A 20793-nucleotide genomic window follows, 5' to 3' on the forward strand; every position below is an offset into this window, starting at 1 on the left:
GTCGCATTGTTTTCAGTTCAGTTGTTTTGAGATCAAAAAAAGTATCAATTTTCTGATTTTGTTCTTCTCTCATCTTAAGAATAATTTTTCCAACACGACAGTGACACTACTGGTAAAGGGAGAGGGAGGGGGGAGAATTGTGAAAGAAAAATAGTTTCTTTCGTTGTGGGATTCAGAAATGAATGAGGAATTTTTTTTTCTAAACGGCAAACCGAACACAGGCACTGTTATCTCAGCTCATCACGACTGCATTTGATTTGCCACGGTTCTTCTTCGACGAATTTCCAATAGCCGACCATCGTCGAATCGTTCGTCGCCAGGGCAGGGCTGTTTTCCAGTTCTTCTTGTTCTTCAATTTCCAACGCGGTCGGTATGTGCGCAGACGACTGGATCTTTGCACTCGGCGATCTGGTCGTTTCCTCCTCTTCGGGCTGATCCAACAAATGGGAACCCCACGCGCAGTGGAACAGAAAATATCCCACCCACATGCACAAGCATGCCAACGGGCTCAGACCAGCAGCGCTGCAAAAAGAAAATTCTTTCCTATTTTTCACGAACTAGAAATTCATACTGATTTGTGACAAAAATAAGCGAAAGAACAAGTGATAAATTTGAACTACGATGGCATAGGATTCCATATGAATAAAGTATGCAAATTTTCTGCTGATCAGCGTAAGATTTTGTTTGTATGCAATGGATCGATTGGCACAGGAAGAAAGAGTTTGCACTTTGGACGAAAAATTATTTTCAACACTTCAACAAATGAGAATGTACTTACTACGCTTTGCAGTGAACTGCGCTACAGGCGATCACAACACAAAGTAACGTCAATGCACCGACCAACCAAAGAATGACAGAAAAGAACAACAGGCAATGCCTAAAAATGGGCAATCGACATTTTTATCTGTGATGTATATACTTTTTTGGGCAGTGTTACTGTGTAGGAAAAAATCGAATCTTACTTTATAGAATAGACACTTTTGTACACAGGTAACATAAAGTCGAAAAACATGGGACATTTGCGTTTGTAATACCATGGTCGATACATGTTGGATGTCTTTTGAGAAAAAGAATGCAAGTGAAATGAGGAAAGAGAAGAAAGAATAAGATGTAAAGTGGAAGAATGAGATGCTGTGCAACAAGCGACGAATTAATTTATTTTTATATAAAGCTTCGTGTGTGCATCATGTATATATATATATATGTTGGTCTATTAGTTTGTTTAAGAGACGAATTGGTGTTGAGTGAGTTGGTTTGTGAGTGGTGGGTACGTATGGGGCGGAATTTCGCTAACGAACGAAGCGAAAAGAGAGAAAGCTGAGCATCAGTTTTCGTCAGAGCCGGATGGGGCTGAGAACGCGTGGAATCTTTTCGCTTTTCATTCGATTCAGCGCCGATTGTTGCGTTCACACACACACATACACGTTCAATTTAGCTTTTTCTTTTGCAACAATCAAACAATATGAACATGCACTCAGGCATCAATTAACTCCGGGATTGGTCTGAACCGGAACTCGCTTTCTTCTTCCATTGCGTCACTAAGAACCAACCACCAACTTTTAATGAGTGATACACGCCAACACACACACATGCATACCTACGTATATTTCATTGCGCAGATCATTTGCGCAGCTGCTTTGCAACGTTAAATTTCTAGCAACGCTCACCTTATTGAAATGGAATGAAAATATATAGATATATATATATTTATTTATTTATTCATTTATTTCCATTCATCATATAACTTCTATTGGAATATTTATTTTCATCTCAACCCAATTTAAGTTCAATGTATTGAATGAATTTTTACACATTTCCAATTGATTATCGAATTTGAACTATTTTTAAAATGGAAAAATGAGTGAACTTTCTCAATTTGATATTCTTATCATTATTATTGTTGGAAAAATTTTCACCTAACATAAAATTTAAAAAATAAAGGAAAGAGAAGAGAAGAGAAATTTCATTTTTATCTATGGAAAATTTGAACAACGGAAAAACCTTTTTCTTTATCAAGTTCATCTATCAATCAATGCTTATCATTTGGAATTTTGTGAATTTTCAACTAATAATGATAAGAAAAAGAAGTGGAAAATGAATCAATTGATTGCAATTTTGATAAGTTGAACAATTTTTATACGGGCATATTTTATTATAATTATCAAAGATTTTTTTTTCTTTGATTTCCTCTGCGTTTGTATAAGTTTGAAATCAGACGAGCCAGCGTTAACCATTGCCAAGCGTTTGTCGAAAAGTGTTCAGTTCAATATTTCGCCAACTTTGATGTCTTTTCAAAATTGAATATTTCTTCTCTATTTTGTTGCCCATCATTTATTGTCAACGTTATAACAACAACAGATGAGGTGTTTCTTATTATTTTTATTGATGCTCTGTTTTTCCTCTTTGAACAACGTCGAATCGTCGATTGGGTTGTTGTATGTAAATTTCTAGACATGTCAATTGTTGATTTGTCCGTTGTTTGTTTGTTGTCAGTTGAAGCTAGTTTGTAATACTATTTTGTGTATACTGCAGGCGCTGGTTTGTTAGCCTATTTTAAAATTAGCGATATATTTCTTGACCAGTCGTTGTTGTCAGACTTGTCATATTTATGACCCGATTGTTGAAATTTTGCTCAACCAAAAGCCCAAAACAAAGCGACCATTATTTATTTTCAAATAACAGTAATATTCAAATTGATGATATGTGATAATTTCAAATCAGTTCAAGCAGACGGGAATCGCCTTTGGCCAGGAATAATGTTCGGCTTTTGATGATGTATGCAAATAATTTCGCAATCTTCTTTGTATCGAATAGATGGATCTTCTTCGACATTGTCCACTCCGTTGCAATAGCCGTACGGATAGGAGATGCACTCGCCGTTGTACAGATGCCATCGTAGGGTAAATTGGCTAGGCAAACCGGTGCTGCATTGTTCTCTGTAGGGTAGCCGGTCGCAGCTGTATTTCACTGACTTGGAACGATTTGCTAAAACATTCATTGGAACATCATTGCCTCTCACCACGTTCAATTTGCATTATTACTTTGTTCAGTTGATTTGCCATTTGTGAATTCGTCTTCTTCTTCTTCTTTGAATTCTTTTTCAACTTGTTCATTTTCTGCTGTATTACTGCTATTTTCTTCTATATCTCTGGGGTCTGAACTGGCGCCAAGAATTCTGACCAATGAATTTGGTTGCGTGTAACGGTCCGCTTGTTCTACCACTACATCATAACCAACTGTTGCAGTTTTTGTCCATTGCTGTTGGTAGTAGTTGTTGCTGTTATCATTATTGGTTTGCACGCCTGAAAAGCATCGATCGATCGACATTTTATTGCTTGGAGCGATGTTAAATTTATCCGTCCATCTATCTATCTATCTATCTTTATATATGCACATACACACACCTGAACGTGCAGTTGGGGAGTTGGTTTTCTCAGACGAGTAATCGTAGCGATTATTTTTGGCAATTCGTTCACCTAAATGCAAACATGGAAAACTTGTAACTGTAATGTAAATTTCTTTTACGGTATTTTGCATGTCCGAATGTATTTTGAATACAATGAGCGATGCAATCTTTTCGATATCGAATCGTTTTGTCGACACCGTTTGCCTCCTCTTCGCCCGCACAGTAGCCGTAGGGATAAGTATGGCATTCACCGTTTTCGACATACCAACGCCAGACAAATTGACTTTTCAGACCAGTTGAACAGAACTCCTTGTACGCTTGCCTTTGACACGAGTACTCGAACGCAGTCGATGCTTCACAGAAAGCTTTTCATGTTAATTTTTTGGATGAAGAGTTCAATTTGAAATTATTCTATAAAATCTTTGCCTACCTTTGCTATTGAAAAACAACAGCATTGCTAATAGCAGTGATAATTTGATTAATGCAGAGTCTACTGGTGGTGGTGGTGGTGGTGGTGCCATTGTTGTTGCACAAATTTAGGCGTGGACAGTTGTTGTTGTTTGTCCATTGCTTGTGCATTTCTTCTTATAATGAGGCTGGCGACACAATTTTTGCAATAATGTCAAATATAAGAACTTGCCGGACAAGCTGATAAATGTGTGTTGTCCATTTCTATTGTCCGACAGTGATGAATCATTTCTGCTGGATTTTTTACATGTATCGTAGAGGGAAAAATAGCTAGTAGTAGTAGTAGTTTTATTTTCATCAGCTTAAACGTTGATTGATTCAATTGAAAGAGAAAACATACAACATGCAGATATCATCTATTTATCAAAAGAAAGATTAATGTTCATTTGTTATTTTGTCATTTGGGAATGTTGTTCGAATGTTAAAGCATTTGTTTGTTGTTTTGTTCAATAATGTTCAAATGGTAGATGGGGTAATAAGCTTAACAATTGATTGATTACTCTGACATATTTCCATGCAATTGACGTTCATATTTATTTAACATTCTGCAGTTTGTCTTTATTAATTCGGGATGGAAAGTAGATTTTTATTAATTTTTTTTCTTCTTTTTTTATTGATTCAGTAGGTGGGATCGATCATTTGTATGAAGCAAAAGTAGTGGGTCTGTTGAAATGATGCAGAACTATTTTGATGGATTAAGTTAATCGAGATTAAAAATTCATTATTAGCTTTGCCAAATTGTTAATCATCATTCTTTTCGCTGAGCTGAACAATAATGGCTTGTTTGACGTGTTTGAGGAGTAGTTGTTTTCAGTGTAAAAAGCAAAGTAAAACTTTTCTGGCTAATTAATCTGAAGAAGAAACTGATTATTATAGAGCAGTTAGTAGTAATTCGTAACAGTCCATTGAGACGTTTTGTTTCGGTTTTAATTATCGTACTAGAATTTTCTGCTGCTGGCTAAATAGACGATTTTGCCAAGCATAACAAAAATAAACAGCTAACCCTTTCCCAAGTAAAGAAAGATTGTTGTACATGCATGCAGGTAATGTTTTTGAGAACAGAAAGAGAAAAAAAGTATTTATGTTTATGAATGGAATTTATTATAAGCATGGAATGAATGAATGTAAGATTGATTTAATTCCATTGTGGCAGAAATGAAGTGTGCAAAAATGGAACTGATGAATGAATAATTAAGTGGAGAAAAAGCACAACTTGTATATCAGAGTGAAAATTGTTCAATTTGGTTTATATGTATATATATATATATGTATATACATGAAAGGTCATGAAGAAGAAGGAACGCAAGCGTGAAAATGAATAGGAATCAATTTTCACTTTCTTCATCTTTTGAGGAAGACGTGGTTGCAGACTGTCGAATGGATTGTTTCGAACATACTTGTATGCAGTCTTCCATGGTTGAAAAGTTGTTCAAATTGCCACCGCAACCGTTGTACGTGAACGACACGCATCGACGCGCTTGACGATCGTACGCATACCTGGTTTCTGGATTGGAGCACGTACCCTGATCAATGGACAATGAACAGAGTTGAGCTAGAAAATACAGAAAAATTTAACAGCAAATAATAACATTAACAAACTGCTAATTTTATATTGGAATTGAGGGGTGAGAAATTTTGAGAAGGTGGGGAAGGGGGGGGGGGAAGGAGAAAGGACGAGAGATGATAATGGTGTGTCTGTCTGTTTGGCACACGAGAAAAATCATCGACGAACTCTAAAAATGAGATTAATTTTAATAGAAAAAGTTGTTTATTTTTTCATACAAATTGTTCATGAAACATCATCAATCATGGTTGATGAAATCAGGATTGGGTTGCTTGGATGTTGTAGCTTTGAAGGAATGTGATAATGAGCATCTGGAGTTGAAGAAAAAGTCACCCAGTATGTCGACGTGGTGATTGAAATTTGTTCACATGTATTGGATTGATGATTGATCGATTGATTGATATCTTCAAAGTGCAGTTTTCAAACTGACCAGTAGTGATTGTGTCAACAGAGGGTTCCATTCGATGAACTCTTCACCGATGCTTTAATGAATTGTTCAAACAAAATGCAGATCTTTTTGCAAATGATTGACTGCTCTTCTACTGACTGGATGGACAGCGGATGCAGTTTTTGCAAACAGTCTCCACAAGCAGCATGTCTCTTCTTTTCTATGTAAAACAAACAATATGTATACAATGAAGCATAAAATTTTTTACTCTCGGATGAAAACAAAAAAATCTGAACTATTTCTCGTTGAAAAGTTCTGAACTTCAGACTCTTTTTGTTTCAATAATATACATATGTATGTATATTTGTTTTACCTGGTCAACTTTATTTTCTTTGTTCGTCACTGTCGAGAATAATGGATTTCCGACAATGAAGAAACAGAAAATTCCGCAAGCAAGCAAGCAAACAAACAAACAAAATCAGCATGCATTATTATATTGTTGAAGTGAAACTGCATTTTTCTAGTGGAAGAACAATATTCAGTGCAAATGCGAATATTTCATTTGAGGGAAGAGAAAAAAAGTTATGTTCTTCGTAGCGCAACATTTTTCTCATGTGGAGATGAAAGCGTAGTGGGAGTTGTTGTCGAAAATGTACTTTTTCATTTCGTTTTGCTTATTTAACTTAACTGACATTCTGTTTGTTTTCGTCAGATTTAGCTGAGCTGAATGAATCTCTTCCTTCATATCTCTCCTTTTGTTTATCCATCTCATGCGTACACTCAGCGTACTTGCGTAATAATTTATTTAAATTTTTTTCAAGAAAGTGAACCACTGATTCGGTTTGAAATGATCCATTTTTGCATACGAATGTTCCCTCAGCTTGAATTTATCAGCGCGTATGCATTTCCAATGGGTTCAATATGAGAAGTAACCAATTCATTTAATTGAGAGGATGAAATTTCAAAATGAAAATTAAAAATTAAATATGTTTATGAAATTAACTTTTTTACAGTAAAATGAAAAATAATACATGTCTATTGAGATATACTTCCATTTGGTTATTGGTTTCCAGTGTTTGAAGAGTTGAAGAGAATAGAAATCATCTGTTAAGAAATAAACGTAAAACTTGAAAACATAATAATTAGTGTAAATAGTTGAAGAAAAAAAAAAGAAAAGAAAAATGGATCAATTCATAGATTGAGAAATCAGAATTTATAAGTGCTGATTAAATTAGGCGCAACAAAAGTTTTGGATAAGCAAAATATTTTTTACTGAAACCGGTGTCGATATTCGTCCAAACAGACTCGTAAGCATTCTTCGACAGTTTCGAAGCGATTCAGGTTACCCCCACAGCCACCGTAGCGATATAGAACACATGAATGACTGTCTTCATTGTAGCCGTATCGTAAGTTATTTTCTTCACAAGTGCCCGAATCCAACGGTAGTCGGCAAAAGTGAGCTTAATCAACGATTACTGGTGGTTGTATTAAAATTCATTCAAATAGATTTTACCTGGATCTGGACAACAAACTGAATACACTCGGCGAGCATTTTTATGACACACATATGTCGGTGGACAGAAAATATCGTTGTCGCAAAAAAATAGTGTTTCATTGGCAACCAGAGGAAAGTTGGACCATGGGCATAATGTTTGATATTCTCAAATTATGCATATAGATAGATATGTTTTTTTGTGAGAATACGAGAGAAAATGGAAACAATTGCTGAGCTAGTAATCAAAATAAAATACCTCTACAGGTTTGTTCACAGTCAGCTTTTGTGGCAAAGTTGTTGCCATTTCCGCCTAGTCCAGAATATACAAAATTGATGCATTTCGCTTTTTCACTAGAAAAATGCCAACGTTCCAGATGCGCATTGCCCGTTCCGACGACTTTTTTCTCCAAGCATCGAATCCCTACAATTTTAATGATTGGGCTGTATAGGTAAATCGAGTTTGATTGCAAATCTGTATTATCCGTTTCAAGTTCTTTTCCATCTACCTCTCAGAGGACAACATACTGTTGTTTTGTCATTTTCCCCCACGTGGCAGTAATATTTTTCCGGGCAGGTATCATTTGATGAATCACAATGAATGGTTTTCCCATTTATACGATACGGTTGATGTCCAGGAAAGCATGGGTTGATTTCTAAATGTGAATTGATTAAAGTTTGATTAAGTTTTTTCTTTTAAATATAAATTCAAATTGTTGAAGTGAAATTCAACAAATGCTAGGTTTGTGTTTTCTCTTTGAGCTTGAAGTAGAAGTAGAAGAACTATAAAGCGAACACTTGCCTGCGATGCATGTTTTTTCACAGTCCTCTTTTGTACGGAAATTGTTCATGTTGCCCTTGGAGCCTCTGTAGAAAAATATCAGACACTTATCAGAAGTGTTATCGTAGAACCAGCGTCGTAAAATTCCTATTCCTTCGCCTTCAGTCATTGGTAATGAGCACGGTTTATCTTTTTATAAATAATTTTTGAATTTTAATTTACTTCAAGCCTGAGTTGTTATTTTTCATCATACCTTTCTCAGGGCAGCAGATTCCATCACCAACACCATGTAGACAATAATAATCTCTCGGGCAGTTGTAAGCGTTGTCACAGGGAAAAATATTCTGTTCTGCTTTGTACAGAATTGACTGACCGTTGCTGCAGGGGTTTGACGATTCTACATTGTATTATTATTATTATTGTTCAGTATTGTGACAGATTGAAAATGAAAAAAAAGGAAGAAACATATTTAATTAACGAACTACTGCTGTTCATTCTTACTTTCACAAGCGATTGAGCAGAATTCCTTTGACATGAAATTGTTCTGGTTACCGTAACGACCAGCGTATCTGAACCGTTTGCACCGTCCATGTTTGGCGTTGTAATACCACCGTGGTAGTTTGTATTCACCTGTGCCAGATTGTTTAGGCAACGAACAACGATCTTGAGAAGTTTCTGGATAAATATGAATAGTGCATTTGTAAAATTGTTTCCGTTTCTAATCTTAAATCATCCAAACCTATTGGACAACAAACAGTGTCGATCAGGGATCGTCCTGGATGACACCAATAATTCGCTGGGCAACCAGAAAATTTCATTGGATTGCAACGAACTAGCTGATTAGTCGAGTCGATCAAAGCTGGTGTGGCGTCGAACAAGCAGGGACTTCTCCAAACTATAAGATTTTTCCCGTGTGCCTTCTGAAATTGGGCTGCGGGAAGGGTTGGGGTACGGGGGGACACTTATTCGGGTGGGTCGGATAGCGTTTGTTTGACGCGCACAGTGTGCAAGCAAGCGATGGTTGAGGGAAAAAGAAAACTTACCCGGACAAATTTCTTCACAGTTGGCTTTGCTGAGGAAGTTGTTCTGATTGCCTCCCATTCCATTGTACGTGAATGATATACAAGTCCGACTGTCGGCGTTGTAATACCATCGTTGTAAACTGGATGAACCTGTGCCAGGTGATAATGGAACACTGCAAGGATTTGTGGCTACAATGATAAAAATCAGTTTTATCGAAAATGCTAATAACAATATAGCGATATTTTTTGTCATTGTTCTTGTGTTCTCTGCATTTACTGCCGAAAATCCTCACCTCCTGGGCAACACATGGTCGTCTCACTGCTGTCACCTACGTGACACCAGTAATTAACTGGGCAGTTTTCTTTATTGTTCGCACTGCAGAATACTAACTGACCGATAGCTGATTTGGCTGGTTGGCCTATGCATGGATTTCTAAATTCTATTAAAAAAACGTTCTGTGAACGGTTGTTCTGGTATAGGTAGCAGTTTTGTGCGGAAATTCATAAATGGAAGTGATGTTCAAAGATGGAAACTATTGTAAATTTATGATTTTGATTTTGAGCACTGTACCTCTGCATGCTAGTCGGCATGCTTCAGCGGATAAGAAGTTATTCTGATTTCCTTTGCTGCCTCGATAAGTGAATTGCACGCAGCGTTTCGTGTTTGGCTCGTAGTACCATCTGGGTAGCATTGCGTTTCCAATCCCGGTCGACAACGGCAAAACGCAAGCATCTTGCGTTCCTGGACAGCAAACTGTATTTTCGATTGACGCTCCCACATGACACCAGTAGCCCGTTGGGCAGCTTGCGGATGTGCTGAGCGCGTTACAAGTCTGCGGTCGATTGTTCACATCCAACAGAACATCGCCAGATGGACAAGGATTGGTGAATGCTTCAAGAAAGAAAATAAACTACTACATCACTTTTCTAACCCTAGATGAAATAATAATAATAATAATGATCATGATTATTATTATTACGTAAACAAGTCTTTTCACAGTCTTCTTTTGACAAAAAATTGTTCGGATTGCCTTTGAGACCGTGGTATATGAATTGCCTGCATTCACCAGATGTGACGTCGAAATACCATCGTTGCAAAGTAAATCCGCCCTGTCCACTATCAGCATTGAAGAAATTACAGATTGACTGTGAACCTAGGAAAAATAATATATATAGATATAGATATATATTTTTTTGAATTTGTCTCCGCTCTTTGCTTTACTTCCGGGACAGCATAGCGTCGTATCAGGGGTAGCTCCCAAGTGACACCAAAATCCTTCACGGCAACCACTTTCAAACGTGCATTTGACAACTCGATGTTGGGCGTCTGTTTGTGGCACTCCAGCTGGGCAAGGATTTTTCTTTTCTATATAAATGCGTGCGCGCGTGTGTGTGTATGATTTGTGATTTTAGTTGAAGTTCAATTAGTCATTCTTTACCAGCAGTACAGATGTGCTCACACTCGTCTTGAGTAAGAAAGTTGTTCTGATTGCCAGCCATACCCCGATAAAAGAACATAGAGCATTCGTCCATTTCAGCGTTGAAATACCATCTGTTCAGCGATGACGTCCCTTTACCTTTTTCTACTGGAAGTGTGCACGGGTTGGTCACTTCTGTTGAAAAGAAAAAATTATCATAAAAAGGATTGTCAACTGAGCAGTGTTGATTGAATTGTTCACAGTGTGATTACTTCCAGGACAGCAGAGCGTAGTATCATCGTTTGCTCCAATATGGCACCAGTAATTTTCTCCACAGGTAGTTTCACCATAAGCAGCGATACAATGAACGAATTTACCACTTTCTGGGTCTTGTTTCGGTGTGCCAAAAGGGCAAGGATTTATTGGGATAATTTCTGTAAGTGCAATTAATTTCTGCTCATTGTGTTGGGACTTTGAAATTGGTATAATGTAATAATATTATGTTTACTTCCACACGCCTTGATGCAGTCCTCAAGAGTGAGGAAGTTGTTTTGATTGCCTTTGGCACCTCTGAATTCGAAACGTTCACATTCTGAAGTAAGTGTATTGAAACCGTAACGCGTCGACATTGCCGACCCTACGCCTGGATTGATCGACAGCTTGCAAACGTCGGACACGGCTATAAATGTGTTGTTCAATTTGTTCGTTTGTTTCTATTTGTCAACTCTTCATCATTACCTCCCGGGCAGCAGACTTGTGTTTTCTGTTCGAGACCGTAGTGGCACCAGTAACCCAACGGGCAAGTGGCACCGTCAGCGGTGCAGTGCAATTGTTGACCGGTGAATCCATTCACAGCCGGCACTCCTTGGGGACATGGATTCAGAAAAGCTGAAACATAACTTTCAGTGCAGCAATCATTTTGCGGAAAGCATTACAAGCATCAGAACAAAATTTTTGAAAAAAAAGAGAGAAACCTGAGCATGTTTTCTCGCATTCGTTGAACGTTTTGAAATTGTTTTGGTTTCCTTTCGAGCCTCCGTATGTAAATTGCAAGCATTGGTTGCTTTTTCGGTCATAATAGTAGCGGACCAGTTGACTTGAACCGACGCCGAACACTACCGGCAATTCGCAGACATTCGTTACAACTGTAAACGACGAAAATTGTTTTCAAAATTCAAAAAATACCCCCAATATGACTTGTTTCTCCGATTGCTTACCGCCAGGGCAGCATAGCGTGGTCGATGGACTGGCGCCGAAGTGGCACCAGTATCCGATTGGACAGGAAGTGCTCGTTGCATCGCCGGTACATTGCAACGGCAAGCCGACTGCATTCTTAGCCGGTTGACCTTCTGCACAAGGATTCACGGTGCTTTCTTCTGTTCCAGCAGCGGAAAAACAAAGCGGTATACACAGCGATCAGTTGGTTTTAGTGATTGTGGTATATGTTTACCGAGACAACGTTGTTCACAGTCTTCTTTGGTGGAAAAGTTGTTCGCGTTGCCTTTTGTACCGTAGTAGATGAAAATTGTACACGTAGACGAATCGACGTTGTAAGCGTATCGTTCTAGACGCTCGTTGCCGGTGCCTGGTGAAACTGGCAGCATGCACGGATTTGTTACGCTGTCTGAACATGCTTTTGTTGATCATGCGAACAATAAATAAATAAACAGACCTGCTGGGCAGCAAGCGGTCGTTTTGGGACTCGAGCCAACGTGGCACCAGTAATTCCGGGGACATGGGGGTTGCATGGGACCGCACTGCAGTCGTTGACCGTTGATCTCTGCCGCTGGGAAACCCAGCGGGCAAGGATTAATTTGTGCGCAGCGTTGTTCGCACTGCTGTTTGGACAAGAAGTTGTTCTCATTGCCCGCCAAACCCCCGTAATGGAACTGCACGCACTGGTCGGTGATTTCATTGTAATAGAAACGAGTCAGATTCCCACTCCCTTGACCGTACACTAGGGGCAAAACGCAAGGATCTTTGGCACGTCCTGGACAGCAGACAGTCGTTTTGATTTCAGATCCAACATGGCACCACGACTCTTCTGGACAAGGAGGCCGATTGACGCCGCAAGTCAACTGTCTGCCATAGCTGTCTTTTATCGGTTCACCTTGTGTGCAAGGGTTCATTGGCACTGTAAATCCACGAACGAACACAAGACGCTTGTTAGAATTTTCACGATCGACTTTTCAAATGGACGATGCACGTACCTGTGCAAGCGTTGTCGCAGTCGAGTTTTGTCAGAAAATTGTTCTCGTTGCCGTACAGACCGCGGTAGGCGAACGGGGAACACTGGCCCGTTGCGCTGTTGTAATACCATCTGGGAATATTTGTACTGCCCGAACCGAATTCCAACGGCTGTTGACAGGGATCGATTCCTGAAAAAATGGACAATTTTATTTTATTTTCTACAATTAATCATGCACAGCAGACCTTCAGATCGGCAGCAGGCGGTGGTGTCAGCAGTGGCGCCAAAATGACAATAATATCCAGCTGGACATGGATTTGTTTTTGAACAGGTTGGTTGATAACCGTATGTAGACAACGGGCGATCAATTCGGCAAGGATTTACTGAGCCTAAGATTTGAATAATTTTTTTTCATTGTCCAAATGTAGAACATTTTACAACAGCTTTTCTTTACCTGATCCAGCTAGGCAAGTATTTTCACAGTCTTGCTTAGACAAGAAATTGTTTTGATTTCCATATAAACCTTTGTAAAAAAATGGTAGGCAGGTACGATTGGCATGGTTGAAGTACCAACGATTCAGCGAGGCAGTACCTACCCCGACGGAATATGGCAGTTCACAGGCAGCGCTTTTGTCTTAAACAAACAGCATTGCTTAATTTAATTAATTAATATGTTAAATTGGATTTCAAATAACCTCCTGGGCAGCACATCACTGCATCCGGTGTAGCGCCAACATGGCACCAGTATCCGGACGGGCAAGGTTGCTCCACATTGTTGCAAAAGCGGGGTCGGGTTCCAGATAGCAGAGGACTTCCAACAGGGCAGGCATTAATGGATGCTTTAAAAAAGGGAAAAAATTCAAATCGAATTTGTTTTTATAGGATTTAATAATTTAAATATAAGTTCTCGAGTTTTCTCTCACTCATGCACATCCGTTCACATTCTTCTTTTGAAATGAAATTGTTCTGGTTGCCTCGCGTGCCGCTATATTGGAACGGCATGCATTGACCAACAGTTGGATTGTAATACCATCTGGTTACCGGGGTCTGACCTGTTCCAATTTGCAAAGGTTGTTGGCAAATAGCCGTTCCTGTATATTATTATTATTATTATTAGCGGTTGTTATATAATTACATCAGAGGAAATGAGAAATTAATTTTCAAACCTTGCACCGCCCCAGGGCAGCAGACCGTACTTGAGGCTGTTGAGCCGATATGGCACCAAAAATTGCTCGGGCAAGCGTGGGTTTGAGTGCAACTGATCATCGGACCAGCCACTGGCAGTGGACATGGATTTGTGGTTGAAGAAGCTGCAAGCAGGCATTTTTATTTGTTTCAATATGTTTGTCAATGTTTCAGTAATGTGTTTCAATAGAACTTATGCTAAGATAGCAATTTTACATTCGTACAAACTTCTTTTCCATTCGTTGACATTGGAGAAAAAGTAGAAAAAAACGCTAAATCTTACCTGGAGGACATTGGAAACAGACACAACAATTACAGCATATAACATAGGTACCAATTGTACGCTTTTGTCTAATATGAAAATTTTGCTGTGCCGCGGTATTATTGTTCTTCTCTGCCAAGCAGATAGAATCGCTGAGTAATAACAGTGGAAGTATCCAACAGCATGCTAACTGCCATTGCGTTGTGTACAACATCAGTTTGATAGTATTGTGAAGTTTCTATGGATAAGATTAATCTGCAGTTAAAAATAGGGGAGTTTATTTATCAGTGTCGGCCTTATCTGACTGACTGAAGTGAACTTTTTCAGAGGTTGTTGCGCAACTTAGGCACGAAGGTAATGATGCAAAGAGTAAGCTCATGCAAACCGGTCAAGTCTAGAATGTGTTCCGAATAGCAACGCTAACTTGTTTGCTGTTGCTCGTTTGTAGTTACTGATATAAGTTTCTTGTTATTAATTTCGAAACAGAAAAATCGAAAATGAAAAAGTCTCTTTGGTGTGCAGTCACTCTGTTGGTGTTTATTTAATAATAATAATAATAATAATAATTGCTTCTTTCCTAATTGAAAACAGAGCTAATTTTTTCATTGGTTCATTTTATCATTCTTTTTTATATTTATCAGTCTAATTGGATCCGTATGCTTATCTGCGTAACTGCAACAAAATAATGTGGTAAAAGATTTTACTCTTTTTTTACATAACCCATGCGCGAGTGCCCATAATTAGTGCATAGATGCGTGTGAAAGCGAACATTTCTGAAACAAGCGTCAGAAGTATCCGATGATTATGAATAAATTTGTAAGTGACCTTGTGTATACTTAGTTGTTTGTTTATTGTTGATGACAAATGATTTTCAATTGTTAAGTTTCTGCCTGTAAAATTTCCATCTGGTAAAAGCGATGCACCAAGCGCATGCGTGAAGAAAGCGTTGGAAAAACAAGAAACTGGCAAAATTGATGTTTGTCACTGACAACGTAGTTCCTCTGAAAGCTGTTTATGATGCAGCGTGTTTGCATGACAAGAAACTTTAAGACCAGTCGTTATTCAAGTGCATGTGCCTTTATCTAGCTTTCTTTGAAGCTTTCATACTGCAAGCAGCACACTTGTTGGACTCGTGTCCAGGTTTTCATATCTGCAGTTCCAATACACTGGCGACGTCATCATCTTTTGTCATCATACTTTCCTACGCATTAGCACATTTTCCCCACGTTTGTTTGCATTTCAGACTTGGTGACTAGTGTACTGTACACTGTCCGTTTTTCTGTAACACCAACGACAAACGCTATGGTAAACAACTGATTACTATTTACGATGAGAAAATCGAGGACGGAGAGGAGGGGGAGGGGTGGGGGAGAGTTTTCTCTTCGAAACGTCTAATAACAGCATATCTTTGAAAAATGCACATTTTCTTTGCTATCGATCTTTTATTTAAATTATCAATTGGCTGTTGACTTTTGGACAAGAGCACATTCGGCAATGAACTAAAGCTTACAGTTGCAACCAATGCGTGCATGTAACTTATGTTTTCAAAAAATCCAAAATAGGAATGGAAGAAAATTTTTGACACAACATTTCTACTTACAAGTATTGCTAGCCTGTTGCCGTGCTTATTAGCTGGAGCAATCTGATGGAATTTTTCATATATTACCACAATAGCACAGTCCTCACTCATAACATTCTCTTCAGTTAATTAATTAAGTGTTATAAAAATTTGTATTCTTATTTTTTTTGTAAATTTCTTCAGTATAAAAGTATCACTTTTGCGTACTATGAAAGTATTCTTTTGATACAGTTGATGAATTTAATCACCGTTTTAATAATTTTTATGGAGGAAAAATTCTTATTCTTCCTTTATCTTCTTATTATTATCATTACTAGTGAATCAGTGTAGTTGATAAAATTAAAAAATTGCAATTCAGTATTGATTAAATTAAAAAGTTATGTAAAAAATTTCAAAACAGAGCTCACTTGAACAAACAGCTTCACATTGGAATAAATTTCGAAAGTTATTCTGATTGCCTTTACGACCTTTGTATATGAATTGCCGGCAGTTTCTAACAGAGCTGTCGAAATACCATCGTGTTATTTGCCACTTTCCTTTACCTTCGGCGAGGGGCAAGTCACATGGACTGCCAGCTATATATATATATATATATATATGTATGTTTCAAAACATTATTAGTGAGAAAAAATGTATTTTTTCCTCAACTAATCCTCTGCAAAGTGATTGATTACCTTTGCTCAGGCAGCATACTGTAGTTTGTTCTTCCAATCCTTGATGACAGTAGTGTTGACTAGGGCAATCTTCATCAGTTTGGCACTTGACTATCGAATCTTTATTACTATACGGCAGACCGTCTTCACAAGGATTTGCTAAAGGGTGTTTTGTAGTTAAAAAAATATTCTATGTAAAATTAACAGGATATTCGATACCGAAGCATGTGTTTTCGCATTCCACTTTAGTGGCAAAATTGTTCTCGTTACCTCGCAGACCGCGGTAGAAAAACAACTTACACTCTTCAGAAGTTTCGTCGAAAAACCAGCGTTGTAATAGGTGACCTCCGACACCAATCATTAGCGGAGATGAACATCGGTGGCCAGTGCCTGCTTTTGTTTTTTGGGGGTTATTTATTTTTTTATTTATTCATTAGTGTTTGCTTACCTTCTTCCTCAGGGCAGCAAACCGTTGTTTCTGTAGAGAGGCCAAGATGACAGAAATAATTGACCGGGCACTCGGTTTCATAATATTCTGATGGGCCGCAGTGAAAATATTCACCTGTCGCTGACGACAATGGTAAACCGAAATTGCAGGGATTTGGATATTCTGAAAAGAAAAAATAATTAAGAAAAAAAGCTAGACAACGTTGTTTTTATAATTTGATTTTGTAATAGTTGTAATTTATTGGATATCATTTGGGGCATTTTACCTGGGCAACTTTTTCGACAGGATTCGAGGTTGGCAAAGTTGTTACGATTACCGCCAGTTCCAGTCCATTCGAAAGGCTCACAGACTCTGTTGTACAGATTGAAATAATAGCGTTTTATTTGACCCTTGCCAGTTCCTGAATCTCGTGGTTGCATGCAGGGATTTACTGGAAAGTCAACGGGCAATGCATGTGATGCTCAATCATTTTTCTTGTGAAAAGATTAAAAAAATGGTTTCAACTTTTTACCTTCACATAACATTTGGCATGTTTCAAACGTGACAAAGTTGTTCTCATTGCCTCCTTGACCGGAATAGTAGAATGATTCACATCGTCCCGTTATATCGTTGTAATACCAACGTGGTATGCGAAATGTTCCTGTACCAATTTCATGAGGCATTTTGCAGATCATGTCCAAATTCTCTAAATATGTGATAACGTTGGTTGGGCTGAATTTATTCGACCACAAGTGCAATAGCAGCTGATAATCATGGTAAAGTGTGATCAACAACAGTTAGGAATTGATTTCATTTGACGACGTTTCTGTAATGTTTCTTTTACCTGATGAATAAGATTCGTTTGGATGATTGGCTTGTTGAATCGATGTCGAATAATTGGGAAACGGGACCAAACTGTCGGTAGTTCTAATGTCTGTAGTTGGTAGTTGAATAAGATCGGCTGTGCTTTGTGTGTTGAATTCCAACTCTAAATCTCGTATTTTCGGATCGAGCACGTTGAAGCGAATTATTCGTCGATTCGATTGATTTTCATCATCTGCACTATCATTTTGATCCACTTCGTGTTGTGAATTTCGGCCTGCATTTTGCAGATAGATGGAAAGGGAGAAAATGATCTCTGGTAGTATGAAGATCAAAGTTAAATTGAGCAAATTCAAGCGCATTGTCGTCACTGTGTACAGCATTGTTGTTCAGTTTGTCTGTGTCTGGGTTCGCTTTGTCGAATATCAGTCCCACTGTATATTTATTATATGAGAATGAACTTGTGGCAGTTGATTTGTGTTGACTTGCTGCTGACCTTTTCCACAAAACGGTCAGCTGAGACGGGCCGGCTATCCGCTATTTAAGCACCGTTGGCTGAGCAAACGTTTGACAATATTGAGAAAATGTCTCACGAAGTTTCAGTCTACAGAAGAGAGTCTATTTTTGTTTCACCGTTCAGAGGAGAACTTTATTATATTATAATTTCCAATCACATTTCCAGATGACCGAAATTGAAGCAAAAGATTATTAAAAAAGAAGAAAACAAAAAACAAAAGTACAACAATCTTGTGATCTCTGTTGTGATCTGTCTTTTCATTTTCGTCGAGGCTTTGTGCACTGCCATTTCGAGATAACAACAATTACACATATATACATATATATAGAACAAGCAGCAGCAGTGTTGGAAACAAAAAGGCGAAAAAAGTATCCTGTTGTTCAGCTGGTACAGTTTGCCGTGTTCTCCTATCCATTTTGTTCACTGCTCATCTGAATCTAGCAGTCGACGAAGAAAACTTGTCGACGACGATGACATACCACCGCCGCCGGTAGGTTTCACTTGTTCGTGTCCAGGCCAAGTTGTCGGTTGGGCGCTTGTTGTTGTTGTTGTTGGAGGGATATTCTCACCTTCGTAAGCGGTTGGCAAAGTGGGCAAATCCAACGTGATCGGAATGGACGATGCCGGCTGGGAACGTGCTGAGCCGGACAGTAAAAAGAAAGGAGTTGTACCACTGCTGTTGTCACGATTACCGCCACTGTCGTCATCTTTGACCGCATGTGATACGTTGGTCGTCGACTGTTTCCGGTTGTCGCCAGCGGCGGTGATTAGCTGATCGTCAAGTTGTTCTTTGGGGCTACTTTCCATTTGCAAAAATTTCACAAATTCCGCCGCCAACGATTGGCTGGTCGAAGTTTTCACATCGGAACCCGTACCGCCCAGTCGTAGCAACTGTAGCCATCCTGTTGCACCACCTCCACCTACTGAATTTTCCATTTTTTCAAACTCATCTGCACTGAAACTGAGAACCGAACCAATCAGATGCGCCACTTCGGCTTTCTTATTCACCGGCGCTGTCAGATATCCAAGGAACAAATTTTTCAGCACATCCCTATGAAGAAAACGTTGACCAGACAGTAAATAACAGTGTGACGTGAAAGCGATATAAATCAAATCAGTTAACAAATTAATTATTTATTGAACTTTAGACAAAGATTACTTTCTCACATTTGTATACACTAAAATATAAACGTACTTGTCAATTTTTCCATCGCGGACATGCTGCAATTGGTGCAATTCTTTTTCCATGTTCAACAGTCGACGATCCCTTTCTCGAACTAGAATAATAAGGAATAATTGTGGGTGATAATCTTCATTAGAGCATTGCTTACGTTGAGTTTGAAGATCACTGAGCGAATTCTCTTTAGCGCAAAGGGCAGATTGCAATTCAGAGACCATTTGAATCGTTCCTTCATACTGTTGGACTTGCTCCTCAAATGAACAGATAATAATAAGAATAATATATTTGTTTGTAAATCATCATGCAGACTTGTAAAGCCTGATTAGCAGCTTGTGCATTATCAATTTGTGCTTTCAAATACTCTATCTCAACCCGGCTTGCTTCAGACTGTTGATTCAGCGACGATTCACGGTCTATAGCAACAAGATTCATAACTAAAAAACCAATATTCTTTTTCTACCTTTCTGGAAAGCTTCTAAAACATTCTGCAGTGAATAGACTGATTTTTGAGAGTTTTCCAATTCTGAGCTTAAAATATTTATTTGACCATTAGCTGCGTTCAATTCTGCTGACATTACATTCTGCATTGAACGTAGTTCTTCAATTTCCTTTTCAAAATCAGAGCTGAAAAAAAATATATATAATAATTACAATTAATACAGTTATGTGTTCATGAAAAAGGAGGATGAGAAGAGGCAAACAAAATATTTGTTATGTAGCACAATGCTTACCTCTTTTGCTGTGCTTCTTGTAATGTATTGTTCAATTGGTTTTCCAATTCTTGTAGTCGTTTTCTCAAATCTGTTTCTCGATCTTCCGCTCGATAAGCTTCTTCACTGTAAGTTTGCTCAAGTTCAACTAAATGCGATTTCAACCTTTCCACTTCTGAAAACGAACGTCGTTTTGTCTCTTCCAAAAATGTCACCTTAAAACAAAAAAGTAGAATTACCAAAAATGATAGATAACAGACTAACAAACAAACAAGTAAATAAACACAATTTTACTTGTTCTTGTAAATGTTCACTGTGCAACCTTACAGCCGCCAGCTCTGCAGTTGCACGATCTTTCGCTTGTATGGCCATATTGAGCTGTTCGTCAACATTTTTGGTTAATCTTTCAATTGTGGCATCCTTTTCTGCTAATTGTTGATTGAACCGTTTTACTGTTGCCGATTCTTCTTCATTTCTGTTCAACGCTTGCTGTTGCGCTTGTTGCTCTTTCCATGCTTCGAAAGCTGCCATAGCATTCTGCAATTCTTGATGATAATGTACACTTTCTTCGTGCTTTTGATTAATCAACAGGATCAGTTCTTGTTTTTCCGCTTCAAGAGTCGAAATTAGCTGCTTAAGCTGTTCCGTAGATGCAACGGTCGATGCACTGTTGTCTGACAGTTGGGTTCTCAGTTGTGCATTTTCTTCGGCCAGTTGCATCGCTGTCATTT

The 20793-nt window shown here is 38.4% G+C and overlaps 3 protein-coding genes across 3 annotated transcripts; all 3 read right to left on the reverse strand.

The window, feature by feature from the left end:
* Positions 1 to 227: 227 nt before the first annotated feature.
* Positions 228 to 1048, reverse strand: Tsp_06686 (hypothetical protein). The gene is made up of 3 exons (XM_003380478.1): positions 963 to 1048; positions 779 to 877; positions 228 to 522 (listed from the first exon to the last, which is right to left on the reverse strand). Exons 1-3 carry the CDS (start codon positions 1046 to 1048, stop codon positions 228 to 230), a joined length of 480 nt encoding a protein of 159 aa, XP_003380526.1.
* A 1664-nt stretch (positions 1049 to 2712) lies between these two features.
* Tsp_06687 (30S ribosomal protein S15) lies at positions 2713 to 3669 on the reverse strand. The gene is made up of 3 exons (XM_003380479.1): positions 3405 to 3669; positions 3129 to 3302; positions 2713 to 2957 (listed from the first exon to the last, which is right to left on the reverse strand). Exons 1-3 carry the CDS (start codon positions 3667 to 3669, stop codon positions 2713 to 2715), a joined length of 684 nt encoding a protein of 227 aa, XP_003380527.1.
* Positions 3670 to 5199: 1530 nt separating this feature from the next.
* Tsp_06688a (putative kunitz/Bovine pancreatic trypsin inhibitor domain protein) lies at positions 5200 to 20729 on the reverse strand (the record flags this gene model as incomplete). The annotated part of the gene is made up of 32 exons (XM_003380480.1): positions 5200 to 5426; positions 7340 to 7486; positions 7578 to 7742; positions 7828 to 7974; positions 8353 to 8496; positions 8601 to 8774; positions 8839 to 9019; positions 9143 to 9294; positions 9693 to 10013; positions 10561 to 10707; positions 10812 to 10973; positions 11048 to 11218; positions 11278 to 11427; positions 11514 to 11684; positions 11990 to 12163; positions 12212 to 12673; positions 12750 to 12917; positions 13423 to 13566; positions 13894 to 14037; positions 14196 to 14412; positions 15775 to 15872; positions 16428 to 16565; positions 16855 to 17016; positions 17120 to 17284; positions 17366 to 17539; positions 17678 to 17932; positions 18652 to 19223; positions 19368 to 19603; positions 19662 to 19765; positions 19813 to 19880; positions 20084 to 20277; positions 20390 to 20729. Coding segments are annotated over 32 exons (6274 nt in total), but the record flags the coding sequence as incomplete, so codon positions are not given.
* Positions 20730 to 20793: the final 64 nt, after the last annotated feature.

This window comes from Trichinella spiralis (genome assembly GCF_000181795.1).
Source record: "Trichinella spiralis strain ISS 195 chromosome Unknown Scfld2, whole genome shotgun sequence".
NCBI lineage: Eukaryota > Metazoa > Nematoda > Enoplea > Trichinellida > Trichinellidae > Trichinella > Trichinella spiralis.